We start from the raw sequence: 26030 nt of genomic DNA, 5'->3' as shown, positions 1-26030 counted from the left end.
CCGTCCAATGCACACTCTGGTTGTTTGTAATGTCAAGTGTCAATGACCCCTTCAATGTCAGTGTCATTGAACCCTACCCAGTAACGAAAAGATCCGCGGTTTAAAGGGCCCGACGATGGCGGCCCCCAATTTGTTCTTTGTGTAAAAAAAATTCATTAGAATTTTGTGAGGGGTTTAAAAACTTTTCCCAAGATTCTGCGAGGAAAATTTGTGCAGGTGAGTATCAAGTGTGTTTTCCAAGTGTTTCTTTTTCGAAGAGTGTGTTTAGAAATGTCCAATAAATTGAAGTAATGTGTACCATCACTATAAAGTGATCCTTTTTGCGCCTCAATCCGCTGGGGCCCCCAAGAAAAGTTTTTGTTCAGAACTTCGAGGGACCCTTTTTCATGTGGAAAATATCTTGAAAGGAAAAAAACACTCGTATACTGTGAGGTTAAGTACAAAGTTCTCATATTCTTTCCCTAAAATACTCTTGGAACACTCTCCGGAAATGACTTTGGGGCACCCAGACCGCATTTTGACACAGATTAATGTGTTTCCTCTGTAGTAGTGAAAGTGATTATTAGTTGCAATGAATGATAATTTTCACTTTAATAAAAAACATTATGTAGGGCAAAGTACTCTCCCTTCGAACGTTTATAATGCCTTCGAATAATGTGAATTTTTTTATTTTTAAGAGACTTTTACATAATTATTAATAATTGATAATAAGCTAACTAATATTTATTGTGTCAGTTTTTTAGAAAATATAAAAGAAAATTCACATTATTATTCGAAGGCATGAGCGTTCGAAGGGAGAGTACTTTCCCCTATGAGTATTCTACTTACTATTCCCAAAAGTATTTTGCTTAAAAAAATTGGAAACTTAAAAAATAATGGCAAAGTGTCCCAGGCTTTGCGAAATGCTTGAACTCGTGACTTAGATGCTATACCTCAAAAGTAGTTTCGCATCATTTACTGTCTACCGGTTCTCAACTGATTTGTAAATTATTCGAAAGATCTCGCAAAATAATTTTAAGAGTACCTAATAAAATTTATTTTCGGACCAAAAGTCTTTATCGGTTCATAACCGGTTCATAACCGGTTCATAACCGGTTCATTACCAGTTCACAACCGATTTGAAAGGATTTATAATTCACTCAATAAATTAGGATTAATATAATTGAATTTCGAAAAAAAAATAGTTATCGGTTATGAACCGGTTCAGTTTTGTCGGGAATTCCAAGACTTTTCCAACAAGCCCAAATATGACTCCATTTGCCTGACAAATGCGATCTTCTTGGGCCTTTTTTAACCTTTGACCTTAAAAAGCGTTATTACACTGAGAGAAATCCGAAAAAGTTAAAATAACATTCCGGAAATGTTAATTTAAACCTGCAGTATTGATCCGAAATCGGTGTAAATATTATGCTTTTTAGGTGTATTAGGGGTTAAAGTTACCCTTTTTCAAAAATGGTGATATATTTTTAAACCTAAAAAATGTTAAAGTTATGAGCAAAAAAAATTAATCACACCCCTGTTTTTTTCTCAGTGTAGGAATGATTCAACGGTATTGTTACGCATGGTCAATTGTCCGCCTGGGTAATCTCTAAAACATTTCCAAAATTGGAAAAAAAAATCGCACGACGTATTTTCAAGAAATTCTAAAAAAAAAACATGGTTTTGGATGGGAAGGAGAGGGGTGGGGAAAAATGAGGGGCATGTTAACGATCCTTGGATAGACTTATGGAGGAGCCCCCCTTAAGTCCCAAGTTTGCTATTACTAACCGTTTGGCCTCTAGAGCTGGTGACAGCCGGACGGACAGACGGACAGGCGGACAAACAGAAGAACGACATTTCTCAGAAATTGTCTGAAACGCGAAGATTTGTTGATAAATTGGTCTCCGGAGGTGGAAATTTGGGGGGGGGGGGAAATCGAGGGATTATACTGCCCTCTCCGTGGAGTTTGAGCAGTAAAATCATTTATCAACGCGGTCATTTGAAAATTCGTCACTTTTGAGATTAAATCTTTACTATATAGCAAATAAGTTGAAGACATGCAGAAAAGAGATGGCAAAACGTCACAGCTTTGCGAAATGATCGAACTCACGAGAAAGTCCTCTCTGTTAGCATATTTTTTGTAAGCGGATAGGGTTACTGCTGATTTAATCTTGTTTAGGGGAGACTGGGGCACATGTAACCATTTTCGATAGATGCGAATTTGAGGTAATTTTCCAAGGACACCGTGATTTTTTGGAAAATATTTCTTAGCTCATGTTTTACCCTTGGGTATAGGCAATTCGTCGAGGGTAATGCGGATGCTGGAAAACAATTGAGTTTTCCATAAAAATAAAATTTGTGTCACTGTGCATTTTTCTCTTTTCACAAAATACCTGGGGTAGAAGTAACCACTTTCTGGGGAGGATGTAAACACCTTTTTTCCCACTCTTGGAATTAACTTTGCACCACTCTCGATTATTTTAATTACTTAAGAGATATATAAAGACTGTATATTTTTCAAAAAATCATGACACTTTTTAGAAAGAATAATTAAAATAGCAAAAAAACTAAAAGCATGCATATCAAAGACATTTTTCAATGGATTTTCCCCATATTTTGACATCATGTGACTTTTTATTTAACACAGCGCCACCAATTTTTTTCGTAATCTATGAATTATAGATATTTCGCATGAAGGTCAATTTCCCGCTCTTTTACCTACTCATTTTGTGAAATTGAAATTGCCTGGTTACATCTACCCCAAATGCTGTTTTCTGTCCAATTATTAATTCTTTTGAAATAATGAGAATCTCAATTTCTCTAGTAAATGCATTAATATAATCCTAAAAGATGTAGAAAAGAACTGGTATTGCTACATTTCGATTATTTTACACAGTTTTTAATTTCCAGGTGGAAATCCAAATGACCAAAATAATCGAAATATCAACATTTTCAGGAAAAATGATTTTTATTTTTAAAGTATTAGGATTTTATTGACCAATTCTTCTGTGGACATACATCCCCATGGTATCTATGAATGCTTATGGGTTTTATCCTCTGGAGTCTTAAAATTAATGAAAAAAATCACAGTGTTTACAACTACCCCAGATTACTACTGCCCCAGTTCCCCCTATAAACAATGAGAAAGCCATTAAGAAATTATTAAAAATTATAGGAGATGTAAAATTATTCCAAAATCGGATGCAGTCGGTTTCGAAATTTTAATACCTTTCCAAAAAATCCAAATTTAACCAAATCGGTTGAAAAATGGGCCCTCCAAAGTGGTTGACCTTTGACCTTCAATAATTCAAAATGGCGAATTTTCCGGTCATAGGCATGGTGGGCTAAATATGTTCACCTGGACTACCTCTAAAACATATCCGAAAATGATTTGAAAAAGCTTGGGTTAATTTTAAGAAGAACCGAAAAAAACTGGTTTTTAGGGTACGGAAGGGGAATAGTGGAAAAAGGAGAAAAACGTCTAGATGTAGAGATATTGTTTTTCTATTGGGGGTCATCGAAGACCGGAAGTCGATATCTCTTACCGTTTGACCTCTAGCTCGAGAACAAATTTAAGGTTAAGTAAGAAAATTTTATGAAAGAAATTATTTAAAATCGGTAGGGGAGACAGGGGTAGAATTAGCCAGCAAATGAAGCTTTCGTTTTCACACATAATTTGTAATAAAATGGTAAAGTCTGCGTAATGTTTTTATACCCCATAAGTTACACTCGGATATTGGCTTTAGGAGATTGTGTAGTTCAGACCTGTAGTTTCCTTAATTTTCCTTCGAGAAGAAAATTAAAAAATTAAGGCACTTTGGCTAAATGTTCCCCGGTTCGGGGAACATATAGCCAATTTCGGGGCAAATGTAGCCACGAATTTTTTCAACACTACATTTACATTGGATGTACCAAATACTATTCCGCTTGATACTCGGAAGCTCACTAATGTTGCGCGAATCACTTAAATTTGTAAGAAATTACTTGAAATAACTATTCCACATCATTTTGTAATCGAGTCACAATTGATTGCAAAATTCGCAAAGGAAATCCATTTCACCACTTTGCTGACATATGGTAACACTAGAAGGAGTGGTGAATAAGATTTTATGAACTTTCTCACCTAAAAATTATTTAGCGGTAAATTGCGAAAAATGAAAAAAAAATAAATATGATAAATAAACAACAAATGATAATCATGTTTCCTCTTTAATTCCATTTATTCCTTTTCTTTTTTAATGATAGGAATGGTAGGGAGATTCTCCTTCTCCACTTTAACTTTCCTTTTCGGGTTTTTATTCTGAGGTTTTTTCTTTTCCTTTTCTTCCTTTATCTGCATTTTCTGGTGATCTTCCTTCTTCTGGAGTTCCTCCTTCTTCTTCTGAAGTTTCTCCTTCTTCTTCTGAAGTTCCTCCTTCCTTGTCTTTTCTGGACTGCCGGTTATAATAGTGGACTTTTGTCCCCTTTTCCCCACACTGGTTAATGGTTTAGGGATTGGACGTATGTCCTCTAGACTTGCGCAAGAGCCTGAGTGAAGGACTGAGAGTGAAGTTGTTGATGCAGAAGACTCTGTAGATAGTATTCTATCAGTGTTTGAATGATCCACGTCTGACTCCGTAATTGTACTCTTATTCTGGCTCAATAAATTGTACTCTTGGTATAGCGAGGAGCGGTCAAAGGGATAAATTCCACTTTTAATAAATCCGGAACAAATGTCTTTTCTTGCTGCAAGCGCTTTTTATAGCATCTGACGACACTCGGACAATGGTGATCCTTTTGTCCGGATTGGCACTCATCCACCCATTGAAGAGATTCTTGCATCGTGTCTTAAACGGACCAAAGACACTAATGTCCAAGGGTTGAACACGATAGGGTTCGAAGAGATATGGTGGATCTATTGATTCCGTAGTACTTCGAGGCTTGCCGGATACTTTTCTTCCCCTTCCGGATGTCTTCGATTGCATCTCTCATTTTTTCCTCCGAAATTACGACTCGGTCGGTTTTTCTTGTGTAGGTTCTGATTTTTGACTGGAATAGAAATCAACGGCAATAGAATAAAAAAACACCCACGACCGAAACAGTTTTCTTTTCTTAATTCTGCAAATTTTTTGTTTGTAATTTTTGCACTACCCATAAAGTGAGGTTAGGTTACAACACAAAAATACTGTAAACACTTTTCATACAAATGTACGTACATGCATAAATTATATTATTGGACAATTACAAAGACCTAAAAGAAGTAAAAATCTTTTAAAATAGTACTTACAGAGTCACTTTTTAATAAATTTCCAATCACGAAGCTCACAGTAAAAAACACCTCAAATCGTTTTGACAACCGGTTTTTCACCACTAGTAATTAGAGGTGCCCTCTGTTATTCCCCATATTGGTGTTGCCAGTGTGACATGTTACATCTGCCCCGAAAGTCTGGCTATATCTTCCCCGAGGACTGTTTAAGTGATAATAATTATACATATAAAAGGAGGTTTGGATCCTCAAAGTCAAAAATATCTGATAATTACCCCTAATGAACCAAGAACAAGATAATGCCTCAATATATAATTTAACAATTCAGATGTTCAATTGCCAAGGCAAAAATATACGCAACAAAATTACAGTTTTAGGTCGATTTTATAAAAATGCTTATAAATTGAAATATAGGAGACCTAAGCTGATAAATATTTTAGAGAATATAGGAATAAGCGTCTAAATTGATTTAGCAATAGTTTTCATAACATTCTGTTTAAGATAGACTAGAAAATTGCACTGTCTATTTCTACCCCTGGCTATTTCTACCCCGGTCTCCCCTACTTAACCGGTTCATAACCGATGAAGACCGATACAGCCGGATTCAGAATTTCCATATCTTTCCAAAATATCCAAATTTAACCAAATCGCTTGAAAAATGAGCCTTCTAAAGTGGTTGACCTGTGACCTTCAATAATTCAAAATGACGAATTTTCCGGTCATAGGTATGTTTGGGTGAAATGTTCGCCTGGACTACCTCTAAAATATATCCGAAAATCATTGAAAAAGATTGTGCCAATTTTGAGAAAAACCGAAAAAATATGGTTTTGGCGGGGATAGAGGGGGTAGGGATAAAAAACGTCGAGAAATCGTCGGTTGGCTCAGCAAATATCCTAAATTCCTACAACATTACTTAACGATTACGCACAAACATTAGAAAGAAATTATTTTAGGTAGCCAGAAAAAATTATTTTCTCTATGGGTCTACGGGTGATCCAATCGTCCTTAAAGGGTTCCAGTTTAAACCTGGGTAGAGGCAGGAATTTTTTCCTGTCTCTATTTTGGTTAAATTTGTGGGTTGGGCATCACTAGTTCAGATTGTTGCTCTTTGTGCACAAACACAAAATTTCTTGGGAGTACGTACCAAGTGAACAGAAGAAGTCTGTTCAATCACTTTCACAATAAATTAATTCTCCAGGGAAAACATGGGCTGCTGGTTCAATTTTACGCATGATATCGTTTCTCAGGGCTCGTAATGAGTCGAAAACGAGTTGAAGTGCACATGACAATTGGTTGACATTTAGTGGCAAAAGCAATCAGAGCCAGTTAATAATTTTTAAATTTTCTAATAATTTTATTGAAGAACTCTGGACAAAAATACTGTTTCTTAATGAATTTCTTTTAAACAGGGTTGAAACTTTTCGTTCTGACTACTTTTACTCCAAAAAAAAAACTCTTTTTCAAAAAAGACATATTTCAAAAAGAAATTTGCATACCTGAGGGTATGTATATTTTCTCGATACGTAGTGCCATTTCGCGCGTTTTTTACGGTCTCGAAAATGTACATAATCCCGGGCGGGACTGAGTGAATTCAAAAGAAATCTTCTGCGGGCCCTGTGGGCCCTGCAGGTTTGCAATCTAGATGTCATTTCTCGCGTTTTTTCGATCCCGAAAATGTACATAATTCCGAGACCGAGTGTATAACTTATTTTATTGCTAAAAATTGGTTAATTTTATTCATTGGGGAAGGTAATAACAGTTTTAACTTTAACCATTTAAGGACGAGAAGGTCAAAAATTGAAGGTTAGAAAACATAACTTTTTCTGACTATAAGCAAAACACAACTTTAGATGGCCGTAGCAAAAATTTCATTTTTGGGTCACCGGTGCGGTGACCCAAACGGCCTTAAAAGGTTACACCCGTTACACCCCAGCGAGCACACTTAGCTCAAAAAGTTGAATACCCTTCTTGATATTTTTGCGTTCAATTTGTAGCTTTTAAGGACGGTGAAAACTGTTTTCCAATTATTCACTGGACGCGCTTCGATCAGGGATCGAAGCGAGGTCCTCTGCGTCACAAAGCCAACACTTTGCCCATTGAGCTACCGAGATCCCCGAATCTATCAGCACACATGTTCTGACCGATCAGCAGTTGCCGAACAAAAAGTGCTAACCAAATATATGGAATGGCACTGTTTAGAGAATTAGGTGAGATTCTTAACAATCTCACCTACTATAATCCTAACAAAATTTCATGTCCTCCGATCGCGCTCAAACTTGGCCAAAATGTGTTTCGCCACTTCCTGATCACGAATATATGGGGGGCTAAGTTACGTTCCCGGCCGGCCAGCCGGCCGGCCGGGAACGTAAAATAGCCACATATATATTCGTGATCAGGAAGTGCTGAAACACATTTTGGCCAAGTTTGAGGTCGATCGGACGACATGAAATTTTGTTAGGATTATAGTAGGTGAGATTGTTAAGAATCTCACCTAATAGGTGCTTAACATTTGGTGCTCGCTGGGACCAAAAAAAAAGTCGTTAAAATTGGATTTTTTTTTAAAGTTATGATCGCTACGATCGAGTACGATCTCGGCGGGCCAGGCCCATCAGGGCTGACAACATGAAAGTTTGGTTATGTTGCATCTGAACATGCGTTGATATTATGATTTTTAGTTAAAAAAAATTGAGTTAAAATGAATACAGAAGAATTTCCTGTAAATAGTGTAAAGGAGCTCTGCGCTGTGGGACTCAATTCTTCGGAAATCGAGCAAAAGAATGTAGAAAAAAGTGAGATAAGTCTTGAAGGTCTTGAGGAGATTGTACCAAAACAGGAATCTGTTTTGAGGAACTTCTTTCATGATTGTAAGACTGAACCAGGCAAAGTTGTAGTAAAGGTTGAGCAGGGAAAGAACGGGCTTCAATGTCAGCTGTGTGATAAAGTCGTCCAATCTCATGGACACTTCAAAGAACACATTAATTCTATTCACAGCATCAATGGGATGATCAAATGTACTCATTGCCCCCGGACATTCAAGTACTTGTGGATACTGAAGAGGCATTTGGTGACACATCCAGAAGAGAAACCAATGCCTTGCAGCATCTGCCAGACGACATTTAGGAATGCTGATGACCTGAAAAATCATTTCAAAGGGCATTTTGTTCCTAAATGCTACTCTTGTTCAGATTGTGATATCAAATTCCAGGACAAGAAGAAATTTAAGATCCATATTCAGGAGGTTCACACGAGGTAAGTCTGGGAAGCCTCTATTACTGTCTTTCATGGACTCTAGCTCTAGGGCATTCGCAATAATCCTTCCAGAAACAAAAGCCAAGCTATGAAGGAGAATGAAAAGGATCCGTACACTTGTCCTCAGTGTGGCAAGATTACATGGGAATTTGATTTTTATCAGAAGCATTTAGCCACTCATAGCAATAAACGTCCCTTTAAATGCACAATCTGCTCCCAGTCATACAAGCATTCGGACAGCTTCAAGAGACACATCGGTGTCCACTGCAAACAGAAGCTCTTCACTTGCAAAGTCTGCAGTGTTTATTTTGCAAAGAAAGACTTACTTGTAATTCACATGAAGACTCATGAGAACACCATTAAATGTCCGTATTGTGATATGGCATATAGCAAGAAAGGGTATCTTGAGTGGCATCTAGAGACCATCCACAAAGGTCTCCCAGGCTCCATTGAAAAATAAAAAAAAAATCACAGAAAGTAATTCCATTAGAAAGGAAGATATGGAGTGTAAAGATTTGGGGCAAGATAATACAGTGATAACTAAAGGATTTAGTAGTCACATCTTCAAGTAAAAATTCTTCATTCAAGCTAAATGAATAATATTTCTAGTTCAAGCTATTTCCCTTCCAGAAAAAAATGAAGTCAACTGGAATCTGCAAATTATGATTTTTCTCTGAATTTCCTCAGAAGGATTTTCAAGTTATAATTTATTGACGTCGTGAATTAAAAGAATTATATGAAGCAGGTATGTTTTTGGTAAAATCTCCTTACCACTTGTCTGCAGGAGCTTGGATTTATTTAGAAAGAAGCAATTGGTCTGGCAAACGTGTTGGTACGCGAAAGAAAGAAGCATTTCCTCTTTGTATAACCCTTTAAGGACGAAAAGCTTTCCACTGAGCGAAATTCAACGAAATCAAGTTTTCCTCGATATTTTAGCCTAAATAAGAGATTTAGACTTAAAAAGAAATTTTCCCATTCCTAGGATTCCTGGAAAACTATGGGTCAAATATGACCCAATTGTCCTTAAAGGTAAAAAAAGCACAAAATTTTCCAGACGACCAGTTTACTCGTTTGCTCTGTTATTTTTGTAATAATAAAAAAAAATATTTAGAGTACGAGTAAAAATTAAAACGATCAAAAATTAATTTTAAAAAGTCTCATTCAATTTTTGGTCTCAAAGAATCTTGAAGACTTGTACATAAAAACAATATTTTTTATGAAAAAATGTATGATTTACTTCATTTTTAATTTTTATGATATTCATCGAAACAAATTTCACATACTGGTAAGGTAACACAGAGATAAATGTCGCATGCCTCATAAATACAATTGGTCTTATAATCCTTTTTTCCTGATAGCACCATGTGCACCTCAGTTTTCTTCGAAACATGTTTGATGGTAATGGGTAGGTGCAATGTTGTTTGTCTCTGGGAATTTAAGACGTACAGTTGCACATTGCTGTGGATCCGGGAGTTCTTCCGGAGTTGATGCGTTTTCGATGAAGACATCAAAGTCCACTTCATCCACGTCTTGTTCCAAATATATTATGTCGCTTTCGTTCAGGACAAGATTGTCGGCATCATCGCTATGTTCCGGGCATAATATATGGATGTTTTCGGGTTCATTGATCATGAATTTTTTTTTAAATTTTTGAAGTATGTACAAGAGTAAAAAGTTATGAATTTACAACATATACGCAGAAGTATCTTATAAATTATCAAAATATTACCTTCTTCAGTCAGTATTTCACTGGGGAATCTCAGCTAATTCATATATCACACAATAATACACGAATAATTAACTATTTCGCGCACACATACACAAAAACATGAAACATTCTGACCTCAAAACTTGGGAAATCCACTAGACAGATCCGGTCTTTTTTTTACCTTTATGGACGATTGGGTCATATATGTCCCATGAAAATTATGAAGCTTTCCTGAAAATACCAATAAACTATAATTTTTACTTTGTTGAGAAATATTATGTATAGTTATTATAGTTTCTAGTTCAAAGAGGTTTTTCCTTAAAAAAAATTAAAAAGGGACAGATAATCCTAACCGGCTTATGTAGGTGAGATTCTTAATGTGAGCTAACTCGGAATGTATGCAAATTCGATTTAGAGCTGAAGTTGGGGGACGCCATTCAGTTATCTTGAATCAAATTCGTGAAATTATACAAATTTTGTATTAAAACCAAAATATCAAAGATTTGGATGGAGTGACAGAAAAGTGATATATGGCTGAAATGTAGACCAGAATGTTCTCTATAATTTTGCCATAGAACTTGATCTCATTGATTAATCAGAAACCGAGATAATCGACGTTGTTTGTTTCTGAACTCGTTTTTTCATGTGTTCATTTGATGAACTTCAACTATTTCAAAGAATTGTTGTATTTTGCGGGACTTTCCATTTAAAACCCTATTTTAAGTATCTTGGTCGAGTAGAGGCAGTCAAATTGGCATTTGAGTGGTTTCAAAGCGGTATTATGGGAAAAATATTTTTTTTTACACTTAAATGGCAAAATTGGGTATAGCGTACTGAGCGGAAAATATTATATGGACGAAATGTAGACACAAATGTCCTCTACAATTATGTCGAAGTAATCATCAAAATCAGTTCAGCGACAGTCGAGATAATCGAGGTTATGTGATATTGAAATTGGTTTTTCGACTGTGGCGCCCCTGGCGTTAGTCCCACGAAGTTCATATGTTCTAGAAAGTTGTAGCATTTTGTGAGATCTTTCATTTGTGCCCTCACTCATCAAAATCGGTCAAATAGAACTGGAGGTATGGCGTTTTGAATTTCGTGAACTTTGACTCCTAATATCTCCGGTTCTATTGAAACCACAGCGAACCTACGCCACTTTTTGGAAACTTTACAACTTAGACTTTAGAACAAACTTTAATTTGATTAACTTGCACATAGGTGTTTTTGGGAAAAATGAGTTTGAATTTTGATGAATTTGGACGCTATCGCAGTGCCACCTGTGGTGACTTTTTGAACTTCCATCTGAAAGTGCTCATCGAGACGAAACCAAAAACCCAAAATTTAGCTCAAAATGTTAATTAGAACCGGAGATAGAGGGGGGTCAATTTTCTAACTTTGAACCCTTATAAGTTCGGGTCAGGGGTTTTTTGTTTGATAGGTACAATCTTCGGATACAACATACTAAAATTTCAGCCAGATGCACAAAGGAATTTTTGAGATATTTAACTTAGAAAATTGAAAATTTTTCTTTTTAATAGTTTTCTTTAGTTTTATGAACTTGCGATGTTAGAAGGGGAAATGGCATTTTACAATTGGCAGTATCTCTATTTTAAAAAGATTGAATATTTTAAAGAAAAACACTTTTAATTAAATATTCCAAAATAATTCCATAGTAATATTATTCAATTTAGTTGCACTGATATGCCCAGCGCACAATAACTTTTGTTTTGTTAACGTGTTTTTGATATTTCAATAAGAGTGAATGAAACCGAGATCTAGTTATCTCGCTCTCGCTCATAGGGAATTTTAAAAATATGGTTACAAACAAAAGTTATTGTGCGTTGGGCAATACTTCACTTTGAAATGTCGCCTCGACAGTAATTTTAATTACTGTTGCGTCTTGTCAAAACCTCAAATATTTGTTTACCATTGAGTGGAAGTATTAAAAACAGCAACATTATTTTTTAAAATTTTATTCTCAACCACACAAATGTATAATAAAGATCCAAATCACACTTAAAGTAAAATTATTCTATAAAAATTACTCTAAAAATATATCATTTCTATGATAGTAATAAAATGTTCGTAAAATACACTCTAACCCTATAAAAATTTCACATTATATACTTCGTGCAATTTTTCAAAAAATGCACACCTTACATAAAAAATTTCTTTTAAATAAAGAGAAGCACTTAATAGAAAAATATATGTTTTTAGGGGGCAAGGTCCTTTAGTCCTTTTTTTCTTTCTTTTCATTTCGACACACAAAAATTGCACGAAAAGAGACAATTTAAACAATTCGGCAAAATATTTTCGCTGCTTCTTGTTCACACGTATACAACTCGGATACATCGGAGTATTAATTAAATATAATTAATAGTACAATTAGTTTAATGAATTTCAACACTCACACAAGCAAAATCACACAAAAAAACATTTTTTTTTATAATAAAAATTCTCTCATACCTTTGCTTTGTCTTTCTTATAAAATTTTCTTTTAATAAAATTTACAATTCAATTTTCAAACTTCAAAACCCTTTATGTATTACATTTTTTTAAATTGATTTCTATAAAATTTCGTAAATTTTGAGGTATAATTGCGCTTGAAAAAAGAAATCGTAATTGCCAACAATTCACAAAAAAAAACATTTTATTTAACCCTTTTCATTCACGATTAAATGATAAAATGTGAAATTGATAAATATCACAGAATTTCACTTCATAATTATATTAATCCGTAACTGAAAATCAGAAAAGAATTTTATATTGACGTGAGTTGAAAAAAGAAAATGCTTATATTCCAGAGAAAGTTACTGAGAGAAAAAGTCTCACAAGCGCAATTCCTGTGAGTCACACGTAATTACTAAAATTGAATTAATTTTTTCAGTTGAGAAGAGCTTATGCCCTTCGCACAATCCTCAACGTGTAATATCACAATTTTTTTTTTGTAATTTGGAACAATTCTTTTTTTAATAACATGGATTCTTGAGCAATTTCATTAGGCTCTGAATAATTTTTTGTGTCATTTTAAATTTTTGTTTTTATTATAATTGCATCTCTAAAATAATACAGACTATCAGACATTTTATATACAAAAATGTTAAGGAAAAATTGCAGATAATTGGCATTGTAAAGTTGATTTTTAGAAAATAAAGTTGAAAAATTATTTAAGAAATATTGATTTTTAAGATGCAATTTTAAAATATTGCTTTTCCTTAAAATTGTTTTAAATAATTTATTGGATTACTGGCTCTGTGACTGTGTTCAATTTTTCTATACCTTATCAGATCATTTGCAAAACTTTATTTTAAAAACCATTTTTGACTATAAGAAATTACATATGGGATTTCCTTCCTTTTAAATATTAAAAATTAAATAAATTTTTATATTATTTGATATATATATAGGGTAAAGCACTATGAGAATGAAGGCGGCTGGAAGAGGCCACCAATGCTATGTCTACATTTTTACTCATTTTAAAATATGTTAAGAATGATTTTAGAGAAAATGAAGACGTTAAACTGTCTACAATATTCTAAGCAGCAATCCTTAAAAAGGGCATTGAATAAATGAGCAGTAAAAAGTTAAAATTGATCAGTAACAAAAAAATTTGAAACAGTGAAATTATCGTCCAAATTTTGGCAAAGGGAAAATAAAGGGCTTTTCATTCTATCTGCAACAATTTTAAATGTTAAATATATAAATTAGGCCCATTTTTGTAAAGATTTAAGTTTTTTACTGACCATAATTAGATATTTTACTGCTCATTTTTAATTTTTTACTGCCCATTTAGAATTTTTTACTGCTCGTTTGTTTTTTGCCCTTAAAAAGAAGTAAGAAAAAATTCAATTTGTATTAGACTGATGCTCAGAAGCCCAGGGAAAACTGACTTGTTTCAGGACAAGAGGATAGAAAAGAATGTGCTTGAGCTTTTCGAGAAGCAGCTTAATCTTTCCTTGCAAGATGTTGGTAAAAAGATGGGAATACCTTGGAACTTAGTCCATAAAATGAAGAAAAGGAATGGCTTGATAACCTACAAAGCTTAGGCTGCTCTCCATCTGGCCGAATAACAGCGTCAAAGTACTAAAACAAGGTCGCGGAAACCTAACGATCATCTTCTCACTCAGAGAATTCCAAGGCGGTGGGAAAGATGTTCAACTCATCCTGTACCACGGAAATTCGTACGATTGAGAAATACTGGGGAATTATGAAGACTGATCTCAGGAAGAAGGCTCAGTCAACTGAAGACTTGCCGGATCTCAAAAGGTAGTGGAAAAAACAGGATGTGTTTGCAAGAAGTACTATTATAGCACTTTAAATTGAGAAAAAATTGAATAAAGCACGTTATTAGGTGAGATTCTTAACAATCTCACCTACTTTAATTTAAAGATGCCTACATTGAACTATCGGAAATCACCTGTTAAAATTGGTTAAAATATTTCAGAATTAGTGATTTCGAAGAACAGGACAAAAAGACCAAAAACAATTAATAGAGCCGATCTGCATGAGAGATAGGGGAAGTGTGTCAAATTTCGGCCAGCTTCTAATTTCGGCCATGGAAATAAATAAATTAAAATTATGAATGTTATCTTCGAATAGTCAATGAATTCATTTTGCTTTTAAATATTTATTCATTTTAGGATGTATTAACACAAAGACCGTTCAATTTTAGGTAAAATTTGAATTTAAATTGCGTTGTAAAAACTCAGTGTGGAAAGAGCCTTATAAAAAATGTGACAGATCGATTGTGTTTCTAGCAGTCTTACGATTTGTGGTGAATTGCAAGGGGTTTTCCTTCGGAGTTTTTCATGAAAATTGATTAGTTTGCATTAAATATTGTTTCTGTTTATGTTAACCCATTCAGTCAATGTACCAGAAATACTTGAGATAGAATGTTCCTATTTTATGATTAGTTTCCTACAGATTAATAGATGAATTTTTTGAAAAGAAAAAAAATTATCTATTATGGGGGCGCGGGGATGCGCCCTGAAACACACTTCTTAACGGTCACTGAATTTAAATTCTGTGCATTAATTCATTACAAACTCTATTGCTTTAGATAGAGTAACTACCCAAGAAAACAAATTGGCAACTAGAATTCAAATCAGGAAAGAGGAAAGAGGCCAATTTTAACAAATTCGACAGAATGTCGCATTTTCCGTCCTCCATTTTGAGCAAAAATGTTGCATGACCTTCCGCGAAGCAAGAAAACAATAACAAAATGTATTACAACCTCTGCCGCACTATTTTTCTCAAGAAATTGAACAACTAAAATTACTAAAAATCCATTCCCGACAGCAATTCGGATTAAAATTGCCCGGGAATAAATCATCTAAAATCATTCAATTTGCGTATGATGTATAATACCATGGTAAGGAATGGGTTAATAGTGAATCAATCTTTAAATTTCTGGTAAAATTTTTCAGCTGGATCCTGTATTTCGCGTAAAAAAGTCTATACTTTGTGAGCGTCTCTTCGATGAGGTAATGTTGCCTATTCCGGCAACATCTTTTGCTTTCCTAAATTTCTTATTCATTTTGTGTTTTTTTTTCAATTTCTGAGTTCTACAGTGTCCAGAGAAAAAAAGCATCGCCTCTATGAAAAAGATGATGTGGAAAAGGCATTGGAAGAGTTCAGGAAGGGCAAATTGCTACGGGAATCTGCGCGTAAATTTGAGATGCTACACTTCAAGTCTTCAGGACAAATTACACGGAAGATCTCAGGGCTTGTGGGTCATATAAACGTATTAAACTAAATATTAAACTCGTTCCGTTTGACGTTTTGAAATTTTCTATCCGTTGCGTCACAAAAGGTGGTCAGAAAAAAGGTGGCCGGTATTTCACTCAAAGTGGCCCGAATACTACCCAAAGCAATGTCCATATTATTATTCATTTTTCAGTATTTTAGGAAGTGATTTAAAGAAAACAAAGATGATAAACTAGATTTCAAGGCTCCACACAACCTTCCCGAAAAGGAAGCAACAAAAAATATCAATATGAATTAAAAATATTGCATTTCAAACTTAGGACTTCGGTGCTTATATGCAACAATGCCGAAATTTGGCACACTTACTTATGGCGAAATTACCTTTCGGAGCCATTAACTTTGACTCACTAAAGTATTTTCAAAGGTCTAAATGAATGAGCAGAAATCAAAATGAAGGAAAATGGGTGCCACATGAGTTGACTGAAAGACAAAAATTTAAAAGTCCGTTTCCAAAATTGTTCTTTTTGGGAATGAAAGAAATAATTTCCGTAATAATAATAATAAACGTATAGTAATTGGCGCATAAAATGTTCTATTTAAATGGGAGAATTATTTTAAGGTCGAAAAAACATAGAAAAATGCACAATTTTGGGTTCACTTTTTCAAATAATCTTAAAAAAATATACTTTATTTTCATCGTAGGTTCTTGATATGTTCACAAGAGTTATAGAGGATGAAATTACGCATAATTTTAGCTTTATGTGACTACCACCAGATAAAAGTAGGTGAGATTGTTAAGAATCTCACCTAATAGGACCGGAGATATAAATTTTTGAATTTTAGAAAACAGCAAAAAACTAAAAATGCATATTTCAAAAAATCTAGATGTGACCCGGACAAACGGATTTCAGATTTGAGACCCATAAATGACCCTCTGACAAGTTTTGGCACTCTCGTCAAAGACGAATGATGATGAAGAATTAGACGTTTCCCAACAAACTTAAGACAAAAGTCACATTATAATTTGAACATTTCAATGACCAGCGTGGAGCATCACGCACTAGCGTTTGTGATAGTTTCAGCTGCTGTAACGGCTTACGGTCGCTCTCCACAGGTATTTTTGGATCGTAGCGTCAATGTTCTGATGCCGTGAGTAACACAAACATTTTAGTGAGAAGGAGTGGACGTTCCAACAGGACTAGTCATTATCAAATAAATCGCTCGTCAACCAAAATTGACTAAGGAACATCAAAAGGAGCATTTTGCAGTCTAAGGGTAACACTAAAAAATACCAAAGTGAGAAATTGCTGAAAAAAAGCCTTTTGCTGTTATTCGTCTCGTATATCGAAAGACTAGGGTAAGTGTGCCAAATTTCGGCCAGCTTGCAATTTCGGCCGCCTTTTTTGTTCCTCGAATTTCCATGAACTTTTATATTTTACGTACTCTAGAGATTATACAATGCAAAAGAATAACAAGAAATGTAGCTTCGACAAACGAGATGACGTGAAAAAGATATTGGAAGAATTCCCGAAGGGCAAGGAACTATGAGAATGAAGGTGGACGAAATAGGGCACCAAAGCTATGTCTATATTTTTATTCATTTTAAAATGTATTAAGAATGATTTTAGAATAAATAAAGACGGTAAACTTTTTACAAGGTTCCAAGCAACACTCTTTCAGAAGAAAGAATAAAAACAATCAATTTGTGTTTAAAATATTACATTTCAAACTTGAGACTTTGACGCTTGCATGCAACTATGCCGAAATTTGGCACACTTACCCTACGTTCGGACAGTTTTCAATTTATTGGCACGCCAATAAAAACCATTTTAAAAGTGTTTTGGAAAAAGTGCAGTTTCATTCCGGTCATGTAAAGGTTTTATAAAGTGAAGAAGAGTTGCAAACGATCTGTCATAATTCATATTAGCTCTTTGACAACCAACTTTCTTACTGAAAACACAATGTTTTGTCTGATTTAGAGACTTACGTTACTCATACTCAAATTTCTGCAACAATTCCATTATTTTCGACTTTACAATGCCTTTGACATTTTTTTTTATAATTAATAAACAGCATCGTTTAAAAATGAAACACAAGACTGAGAATAAAATGTTGGCACTTGACTGTACGATATTGATGCGTAACTAATTACAATACTCTGTTAATGTAAAAATAAAAATCCGTTGATATTGAGCAAAAAGGACGCAGTCAAATGATTTTAAAATAAATGAAAAACTATTAGTTTTGCTATTTAAATTCACTCATTAAAAAAAAACATGGCTGATATATTGTCATTTCGACTACTGGGAACTCTATCTACTACTTCAACCATTTCTTTTTCCTACCTAATCATTCTTCTCCGATTTCTCTTCATCTGTTACATTGTCCGAGGCAGGAGGAGTGATGTCAATTGATGTAGACTGAGGGGGCTGACTATTGGGAATATTGCTGACTTTGGGGAGATTAGTCTCCTTTGGAGGACTCAAACTATTCGCCATGCGATGATAATGAGCCTTAAATGAACTGCCTGGACGTGCATAGTCCAGATGATCATATTCCTTTTCTAATTGACAAAATTTGTAAAATTAATAAATCAAACACTTCCTGCAAATTAAAAAAAAATAAAATAAAATAAAATCTCTACTCACCGATATCCTTGTACTCTTCCTTATGCTTGATCTCATCATAAACATGATCCTCCTTCGTTGGATCTTCGATGCTGTGATAAATATTGGGATTCGTGAGATCAGCATTGAAGTTCTTCTGAGACATATCCGAGGCATAATTGATGGAATATGCTCCAGCACGACTTCCATTGCTAATTGTTGAATCAGTTTCGTTGCACCGATTGACACTCGATGGTTTCACCAGATTATTCAGCAATCGAATATTATCTTGTGGCCCTTGGAAAGCATAAACAGGATTGTCAAAATGATGCCGATCCGGAAAAGCCTGTGGATCAGTTGAATACTGAACAGCCATAATTTCTGTTCGTAAATTCGCCAAACGACGTCTGTAGTACAGCAACAGCAGAATAAATACCAAAACAATGAGGCTGCAGGCACCGACAATTCCAAAAACTAAACTTGCCGAAGCTGAAAGGAATTTAATTGTAGCACAAAATTAAAGTAAAGTATACATTTTCAGTGCTATACTTCAACTATATTGATTTTATCAAAATTAATTCCCTCAATTCAACTCAATGAAATATTCATTAAAACGCGTTTATTCTATTCACAAATTTTCACGTTCATGATTCACCTGATTCATCATTAATTATTTCATTTGTGAGCGTTTCTCATTTAGAATAGTCATTATCATTAGCTTTAAAATTTAATTAGGCAACACTTGAGTCATTGGTGTCCAATTAAGGGCAGATGGGATGTAATATAAGGAAAATATACGTATTATCACAAATAAAATGTTTGAAAAAATGTTGGAACGACGTAATATTTGTATAAAAGCTAGTGATAAACCTAGATCAGCTTATTATAGGTGAGATTCTTAACGTGAGCAAACTCAGAGTGCATGCAAATTCGATTTGGAACTGAAGATGAGAGATATTATACAGCAATTTGGAATCAAATTTCTCAAAAATTGCAAACTTTTTATTTAAATAAAAATATCCAGGATGTAAATGAACTGATAGATGATTATGGAATATAGACCAGAGTCTCCTCTACAATTTTGCCCCAAAACTTGATCTTATCGGTTACAAGGTAGCCGAGATAATTCAATTAATGTGTTTTGGAACACGTTTCTTAACCACAGCGGGTATTTTGTCCATGTGATGAATTACGATAATATCAAAGAATTATTGAATTTTGTAAGGATTTTCTTTTAAACCTTATTTTAAATAACGTAGGGTAAATGTCCTAATTCAAAACCATTTTCAGATGCTTTAACTTTGACAGAAGATTCAACACATTAAGTTCATATTTTTTCTGAAGAGAAATACATAAATTTGCTCCTTGACTCTTCTAGAATGTTACTGTTTAGTGAAAATTCTTTAAATATAATTTGAAAACTTCTTAAATACAAGAAAAATATGCGAGTGTAAAATGCTTTTATTGGAAACATTATTAATCCAAATGGAGACAAGGGAAAGTTTCTAATTGGAGACAAACAGTGTAAGTGAAACCGTGGCGAAAGGCTTCCACAAAACCTTGTTGAGTTGCTCTAGAGTGCAGGATTCTTTTCTTAATCCTGTTCCTTTCTCCTTTCCCATCTAAAACAATAGGAAAATCTCTTCAAAAAACATATTTCCGGGGTTTCCTATTGAATCATTTGCAGACACTTCAGAAAAACGTTTTTTGTTCACGAAATAGGTAATTATTTCATTTGAAAACTTCACGTACCGTTAACAAAAAAGATTAGCACTTAATTTAACTAAAATTAGCCAGAAATATGACATAAATATTAAACAAAAAGAATAAACAACAATCACCTCATTGTGTTTTTCATTGGAAAACATGGTCAATCGATGAAAAATTCGATGGTGAAAAGGTACACTTTTAATTTTTCTGAGAAATTAACAAATTAAAATTTGTTAGCATGAATGGATTTTCGCTTCATTTTGAGAAAAATTAACTAAATAATGAAACTGTGGTATAGAAAATATATAAATATAATAATTTAGTACTGTATTTATCATGAAAACAATAACGTTTCCATTTGGAGTAGCGAAAAATTTCCATTTGGAGCAGCTTTTGAATTACCTTAATTTACCCTATGACTTAAGCTTTCAATAAATATTTTTAGATTTTTCCTCTGACTGGTCTATCTCGTAGCTCCTATACAAACTTGTCGTCTTTTAAAGCCATTGCGCATTACAGAGCAACAAAAGGAAAACCACCTGTATTTTCGGAGTCCTTGGTGTATCTTGAACATATCTCCTGAAGAAACTTATAGTCCATCACGCCAAGTTTCTAAGATATCTTAAAGTGAGTGTTTTAAAGACATGGGTAAAATTATTTTATGAAATTTGCTTTTTTTCTCGATAATGGTGTATCATAATCGTAAGTTGTTAGTGCCAAAGAATGATTTTGAAAATAGATCTTACGGAACCTTTTCTTCGAAGAAATCGTACCCATATCTCTCCATTTTCCTTGTAATTATCCAGATTTTCCTCAAAATAAGGTAAAATGCCCTCGAGTCGACCGGTTCCTCGACTCGACCGGGTGGTCAATATTTGAATGTTTGATGGTGAATTTATATAAAATTGTCACAGATTCGTATTTATTTATGAAATAATTGACCTATTAATGTTAGATCATACGCCAAATATTAGTAGGGGAAAGTGGTCTGCCTTTGAATGCGGCAACCTTTCAATGTTTCAATTTTTCTCTTATTTCTCAAAACAAAAATTCTATTTTGTGAAATATAGTTAATACTATTAACTATTTTCTATTAACTTCGATTAACAAAATGGAATTTTAACTTTGGGAAATAAGAGAAAAATTAAAGCATTCAAAGGCTGCCGCATTCAAAGGCAGACTACTTTCCCCTACAAATATAAATAAATTGAATAAATAATTCTATCGGTCGAATTGAGGAACCGGTCGACTTGAAGGCACTTTACCTTATCCTCGAATATCCTTTAAGTTCATTAAAAGTGGTACGTTCCTTTGTATCCTCTACAGAAATACCCTCTTTAAAAAATGATCTAGTATTGCTAAAGATCATAGGGTTGAAAAGGTACCGTTATCAAGAGAATTTTAACTAAAAGTTCATAGTATAATTCCTTAATTATTAAGATATTTTTACTCTTAACTATTTATTTAAAGTATTTGAATAACGGTATCTGTTAGGACCCTGCGATCTTAAGAGGCTTTAACTCTTTTCTCAAGGAGAATATTTCTGCAAAGGAGACACTTCGCAATATACAATCCTTTTTTAATGATCTTAAAAGATGTTCAAAGATTTATTGGGAAGATCTAGAAAATGACAGCGGTATTGCGAAAAAAAAAACATTTTCTTTCCACTAAAACGACAAAATATGACAGATGGCATTGTCTGAACAAAAAAAAAGATGTATGAGCCAAATACAGATATAAATATCCTTTACAATAATGCCGAAATATTCATCAAAATCGGTTGAGAAAGAGTTGAGATAACTGAGGTTATGTGTTCAGAAAACTGGGTTTTCGACTGTGGCGCCCCTAGCATTGATCCTACGAAGTTAAAATGTTCTAGAAAGTTTGTAAGGCTTTGCGAGTCCTTTAATTTGCGCCCTCGCTCGTCAAAATCGGTCACATAGAACCGGAGATATGATTTTTTAAATTTCGTGAACTTTGACCCCTCATATCTCCGGTTCTATTTTAACCACAGCGAATTCACGCTACTTCTCGGAAACTTCATAGCCTAGGCTACAACATTCTGAAATTTGATCAAAATGCACAATGGCGTTTTTGATAAAAATAGTTTGAATTTTGATGAATTTTGACGCTATCGCAGCGCCACCTGTGGTGACTTTTTGAACTTCCATCTGAAAGTGCTTATCGAGACGAAACCAAAAACCTAAAATTTAGTTTAAAATGTTAATTAGAACCGGAGATAGAGGCCGGTCAATATTCGAACTTTGACCCCTTATAGCTCGGGTCAGGGGTAATGTTTCGACTTAAGTATTTTTTGTTTGATAGGTATAATCAGCGGCTACAATATACTAAAATTTCAGCCCGATGCACAAAGGAGTTTTTGAGTTATGTAACTTTAAAATTTTAAAATTTTTCTTTTTAATAATAGCGCACCTAGCGGTAGTTTTATAAAGTTTAGATTTTAGAATAGGAAGTGGATTTTTACGAGAACTTTTCAAATCTGAGAATTTTTTAAATTCTGATAATTAGAACCGGAGTTATGGCCATATTAAGATTTTTTTTTGAACCCTTATAGATCGAGTCATGGAATTCATGGGACTTTAAGTTTGGTACTGATCGAAAGCTCTAAGGCCCAGAGTAGGGGAATTCTGTAATAGTATGACATTGTCATATGAGAATTTTTTATATTCGAATAACGTGAAAGCGCAGTAAGAATTGAATGGTCATTGCAAAAATCTCTATGAAGCTCTTAGTAACTAATATGAATCGAATTTTTGATAAGTTCTTTCGAATTTACCGCACAAAAACTTTTAAATTTGTCATATGACATTGTCATACTGTTACAGAATTCCCCTACAGGTATAACATACTTAAATTTGAGCCCGATCGATGCCATAGAGGCGGATCTATTGAGAAAACAAAAAAATGGGGGTCTTCAAAATGGCGGAAGGAGGGGTGGGGGGTGGGGGGTCAATGCACCTAGTTGCAATTTTCACCCGATATGTAACCTTTGCTGAAAACCGCAAGTTGATATCTTTCTTAGTTAGGGACCTATTAAGATTCAAAAAGCCGGGAACGTAACTTAGCTCCCCATATATTCGTGATCAGGAAGTGGAGAAACACATTTTGGCAAAGTTTGGGCCTGATCGGAATTTTCAAGGGTTTTCAAGGTCAAAGGTTAAAAAGGCTCTAGAAAGCGTATCTCTCCACGGAGTGGGGTCATATTTGGGGTTGTTGGAAAGGTCTTGGAATTTCTGAAAAAAACTGAACCGGTTCCAATCAGTTATGAACCGGTAGTGAACCGATTATAAACTTATAAGTAACTTTTATCAGAAAATCAGTTCTAAGAATTCGAGCACTTGGCAAAGCCGTGGACGCTTTGACACACTTTTTTTTTAATAATTCGTAAGGAAATAATATATATACTTATACATTGAATAGTTCTTAGTTTTATTTAAAAAAAAAAATAAAAAGGGACGCATTTTTAGGAAAATATTGAAAAATTGTGCAAAATTACAGAACCAACCTCTTAAAGTAAAGAAGTATTCAGATAAAATTTACAAAATTAAACAAATCCATTTAATAAACCCAAATAAGGATAAAAAAATAAATTAAATATCGTAAAACATAAAATTTCTTTCTTTTACATTAGAATAAAATTTTCTCAAGTTAAGAAAAAATTTTAAAATATGCAAATAGAATTGTAAAAATTTGTGGAATTTAATTAAATTGTACAAACAAAATATTTAAAATAAAAAAAATGGACTTACTTGTCTCTTCTGCCCTTATGGTTTCTGGTCCAGCAATGATGGGAATATCGCAGTTGGTTCCTTTGAAATTAGACCGACAGACGCATCCATGGGCGGCGTGACAGACAAATTTATCAGACTTGCAATTGCATAGCTCCATGCAGTGCGTTCCATAGAATCCTTCGGGACAGAGATCTTCGCACCTGGCTCCCATAAATCCAGGATCACAGATGCAAGTCCCATCATTTTTACGACACTTGGACTTATTGCTGCACTTGCACTGGAAGGCACAATTGCTGCCGTAGTAGTTGTCTGGACACGGCTCATTGCAATTGGATCCTGTCCAGCCAGGTACACACTGACACTGCCCTGTAACGTGTGAACATTCAGCACCATGGAAGCAATTGCACTTGAGGCTACACTGAGGTCCGTAGGAGCCCACAGGACAAGGATGTTCGCACATCAAACCCATATAGCCCGGACGACATTTGTACTCCCCTGTAATGTGATCACAAGTCGCATTGCCATGCAGTGAAGTTGGACACTTCTCTTTGCATCCCAATCCATAGAAACCCTGTGGACAGGGTTCCCGGCACTCAAAACCCGTCCAACCTCTGGAACAGACACATTCTCCAGTTTCTGGATCACATGAGGAATTATTCATGCAGGTACAGCTGAACTGACATTGCTCACCGAATGTTCCCATTGGACATTGTGTTTCGCAGTGAACACCTAAGAATTGAATTAGTCATTTAGGAAAGACATTAAGATAGTTGCTCTACTGCAAAAGAATGTTTCAACCGGAACAAATATTAGAGCAGATCAATTAATTGAAACGTTTTCAATTTGTTTTCTTGTGTATTTTTTATTACTCATTGAAGAATTTCATAATCGAAATAATCTAAACGGAAAAAATGATGAAAGGGACAGATAATCCTAACCGGCTTATGTAGGTGAGATTCTTAACGTGAGCTAACTCGGAGTGCATGCAAATTCGATTTAGAGCTGAAGTAGGGAGACGCCATTCAGTTATCTTGAATCAAATTCGTGAAATTAGACAAGTTTTGTATTTGAACCAAAATGTCAAGGATTTGGATGAACTGACAGAAAAGTGTTATATGGGTGAAATGTAGACCAGAATGTTCTCTATAATTTTGCCGTATAACTTGAACTCATCGACTACTCAGAAGCCAAGATAAGCGAGGTTTTTTGTTTCTTAACTCGTTTTTTCATCCAGAGTCCCCAAGTAGTCATTTGTTGAACTTCAACTATATCAAAGAATTGTTGTATTTTGTGGGACTTTCCATTTAAAACCCTATTTTAAGTGTCTTGGTGGAGTAGAGGCAGTCAAATTGGCATCTGAGTGATTTCAAAGCGTTATTATGGGAAAAATCAATTTTTTCACACTTAAACGGCAAAATCGGAGTGATAGCGTAGTCTGAGCGGAAAATGATGTATGGACGAAATGTAGAGACAAATGTCCTCTACAATTATGTCGAAGTAATCATCAAAATCAGTTCAGCGACAGTTGAGATAATCGAGGTTATGTGATATTGAAATTGGTTTTTCGACTGTGGCGCCCCTGGTGTTGGTCCCACGAAGTTCAAATATTCTAGAAAGTTGTAGCATTTGGTGAGATCTTTCGTTTAAGCCCTCATTCATCAAAATCGGTCACATAGAACCGGAGATATGATTTTTTGAATTTCGTGAACTTTGACCCCTCATATCTCCGGTTCTATTGAAACCACAGCGCACATACGCACCATTTTGGAAACGTCCTAGACTGGACTACAACATACTAAAATTTCATTAACTTGCACAATGCCGTTTTTGAGAAAAGTGACTTTGAATTTCGATGAATTTTGACGCTATCACAGCGCCACCTGTGGTGACTTTTTGAACTTCCATCTGAAAGTGATCATCGAGACGAAACCAAAAAGGTAAAATTTAGGTCGCTATGTTAATTAGAACCGGAGATAGAGGCCGGTCAATGTTCGAACTTTGACCCCTTATAGCTCGGGTCAGGGGTTTTAGATCGACTTAAGGTTTTTTTTGTTTGATAGGTATAATCAACG

The 26030-nt window shown here is 34.6% G+C and overlaps 2 protein-coding genes and 1 long non-coding RNA gene across 3 annotated transcripts in view; 2 read left to right on the top strand and 1 right to left on the bottom strand.

Annotated features, from left to right (window-relative positions):
- Nucleotides 1-14: 14 nt before the first annotated feature.
- Nucleotides 15-24783, top strand: LOC129804389 (uncharacterized). The gene is made up of 2 exons (XR_008751979.1): nt 15-216; nt 24010-24783. It is a non-coding gene; the product is annotated as an uncharacterized LOC129804389 (long non-coding RNA).
- LOC129804354 (oocyte zinc finger protein XlCOF19-like) lies at nt 7833-9205 on the top strand. Its single transcript, XM_055851603.1, has 2 exons — nt 7833-8473; nt 8546-9205. Exons 1-2 carry the CDS (start codon nt 7920-7922, stop codon nt 8931-8933), a joined length of 942 nt encoding a protein of 313 aa, XP_055707578.1. The 5' UTR covers nt 7833-7919; the 3' UTR covers nt 8934-9205.
- LOC129804306 (protein draper) overlaps nt 12142-26030 on the bottom strand; it is a 40560-nt gene continuing 26671 nt past the window's right edge. Inside the window, exons 8-10 of the mRNA XM_055851474.1 lie at nt 23977-24687; nt 18539-18985; nt 12142-18453 (exon numbers count right to left, since the gene is read on the bottom strand). Coding sequence (XP_055707449.1) covers nt 18236-18453; nt 18539-18985; nt 23977-24687 — 1376 coding nt within the window. The 3' untranslated portion in view covers nt 12142-18235. The remainder of the gene's footprint in view (nt 18454-18538; nt 18986-23976; nt 24688-26030) is intronic.

This window comes from Phlebotomus papatasi, chromosome 2, assembly GCF_024763615.1.
Source record: "Phlebotomus papatasi isolate M1 chromosome 2, Ppap_2.1, whole genome shotgun sequence".
NCBI classification, from domain to species: domain Eukaryota; kingdom Metazoa; phylum Arthropoda; class Insecta; order Diptera; family Psychodidae; genus Phlebotomus; species Phlebotomus papatasi.
The sequence above is the reverse complement of the archived record's forward strand: the minus strand, read 5'-3'. Positions and strand labels throughout refer to the sequence as shown.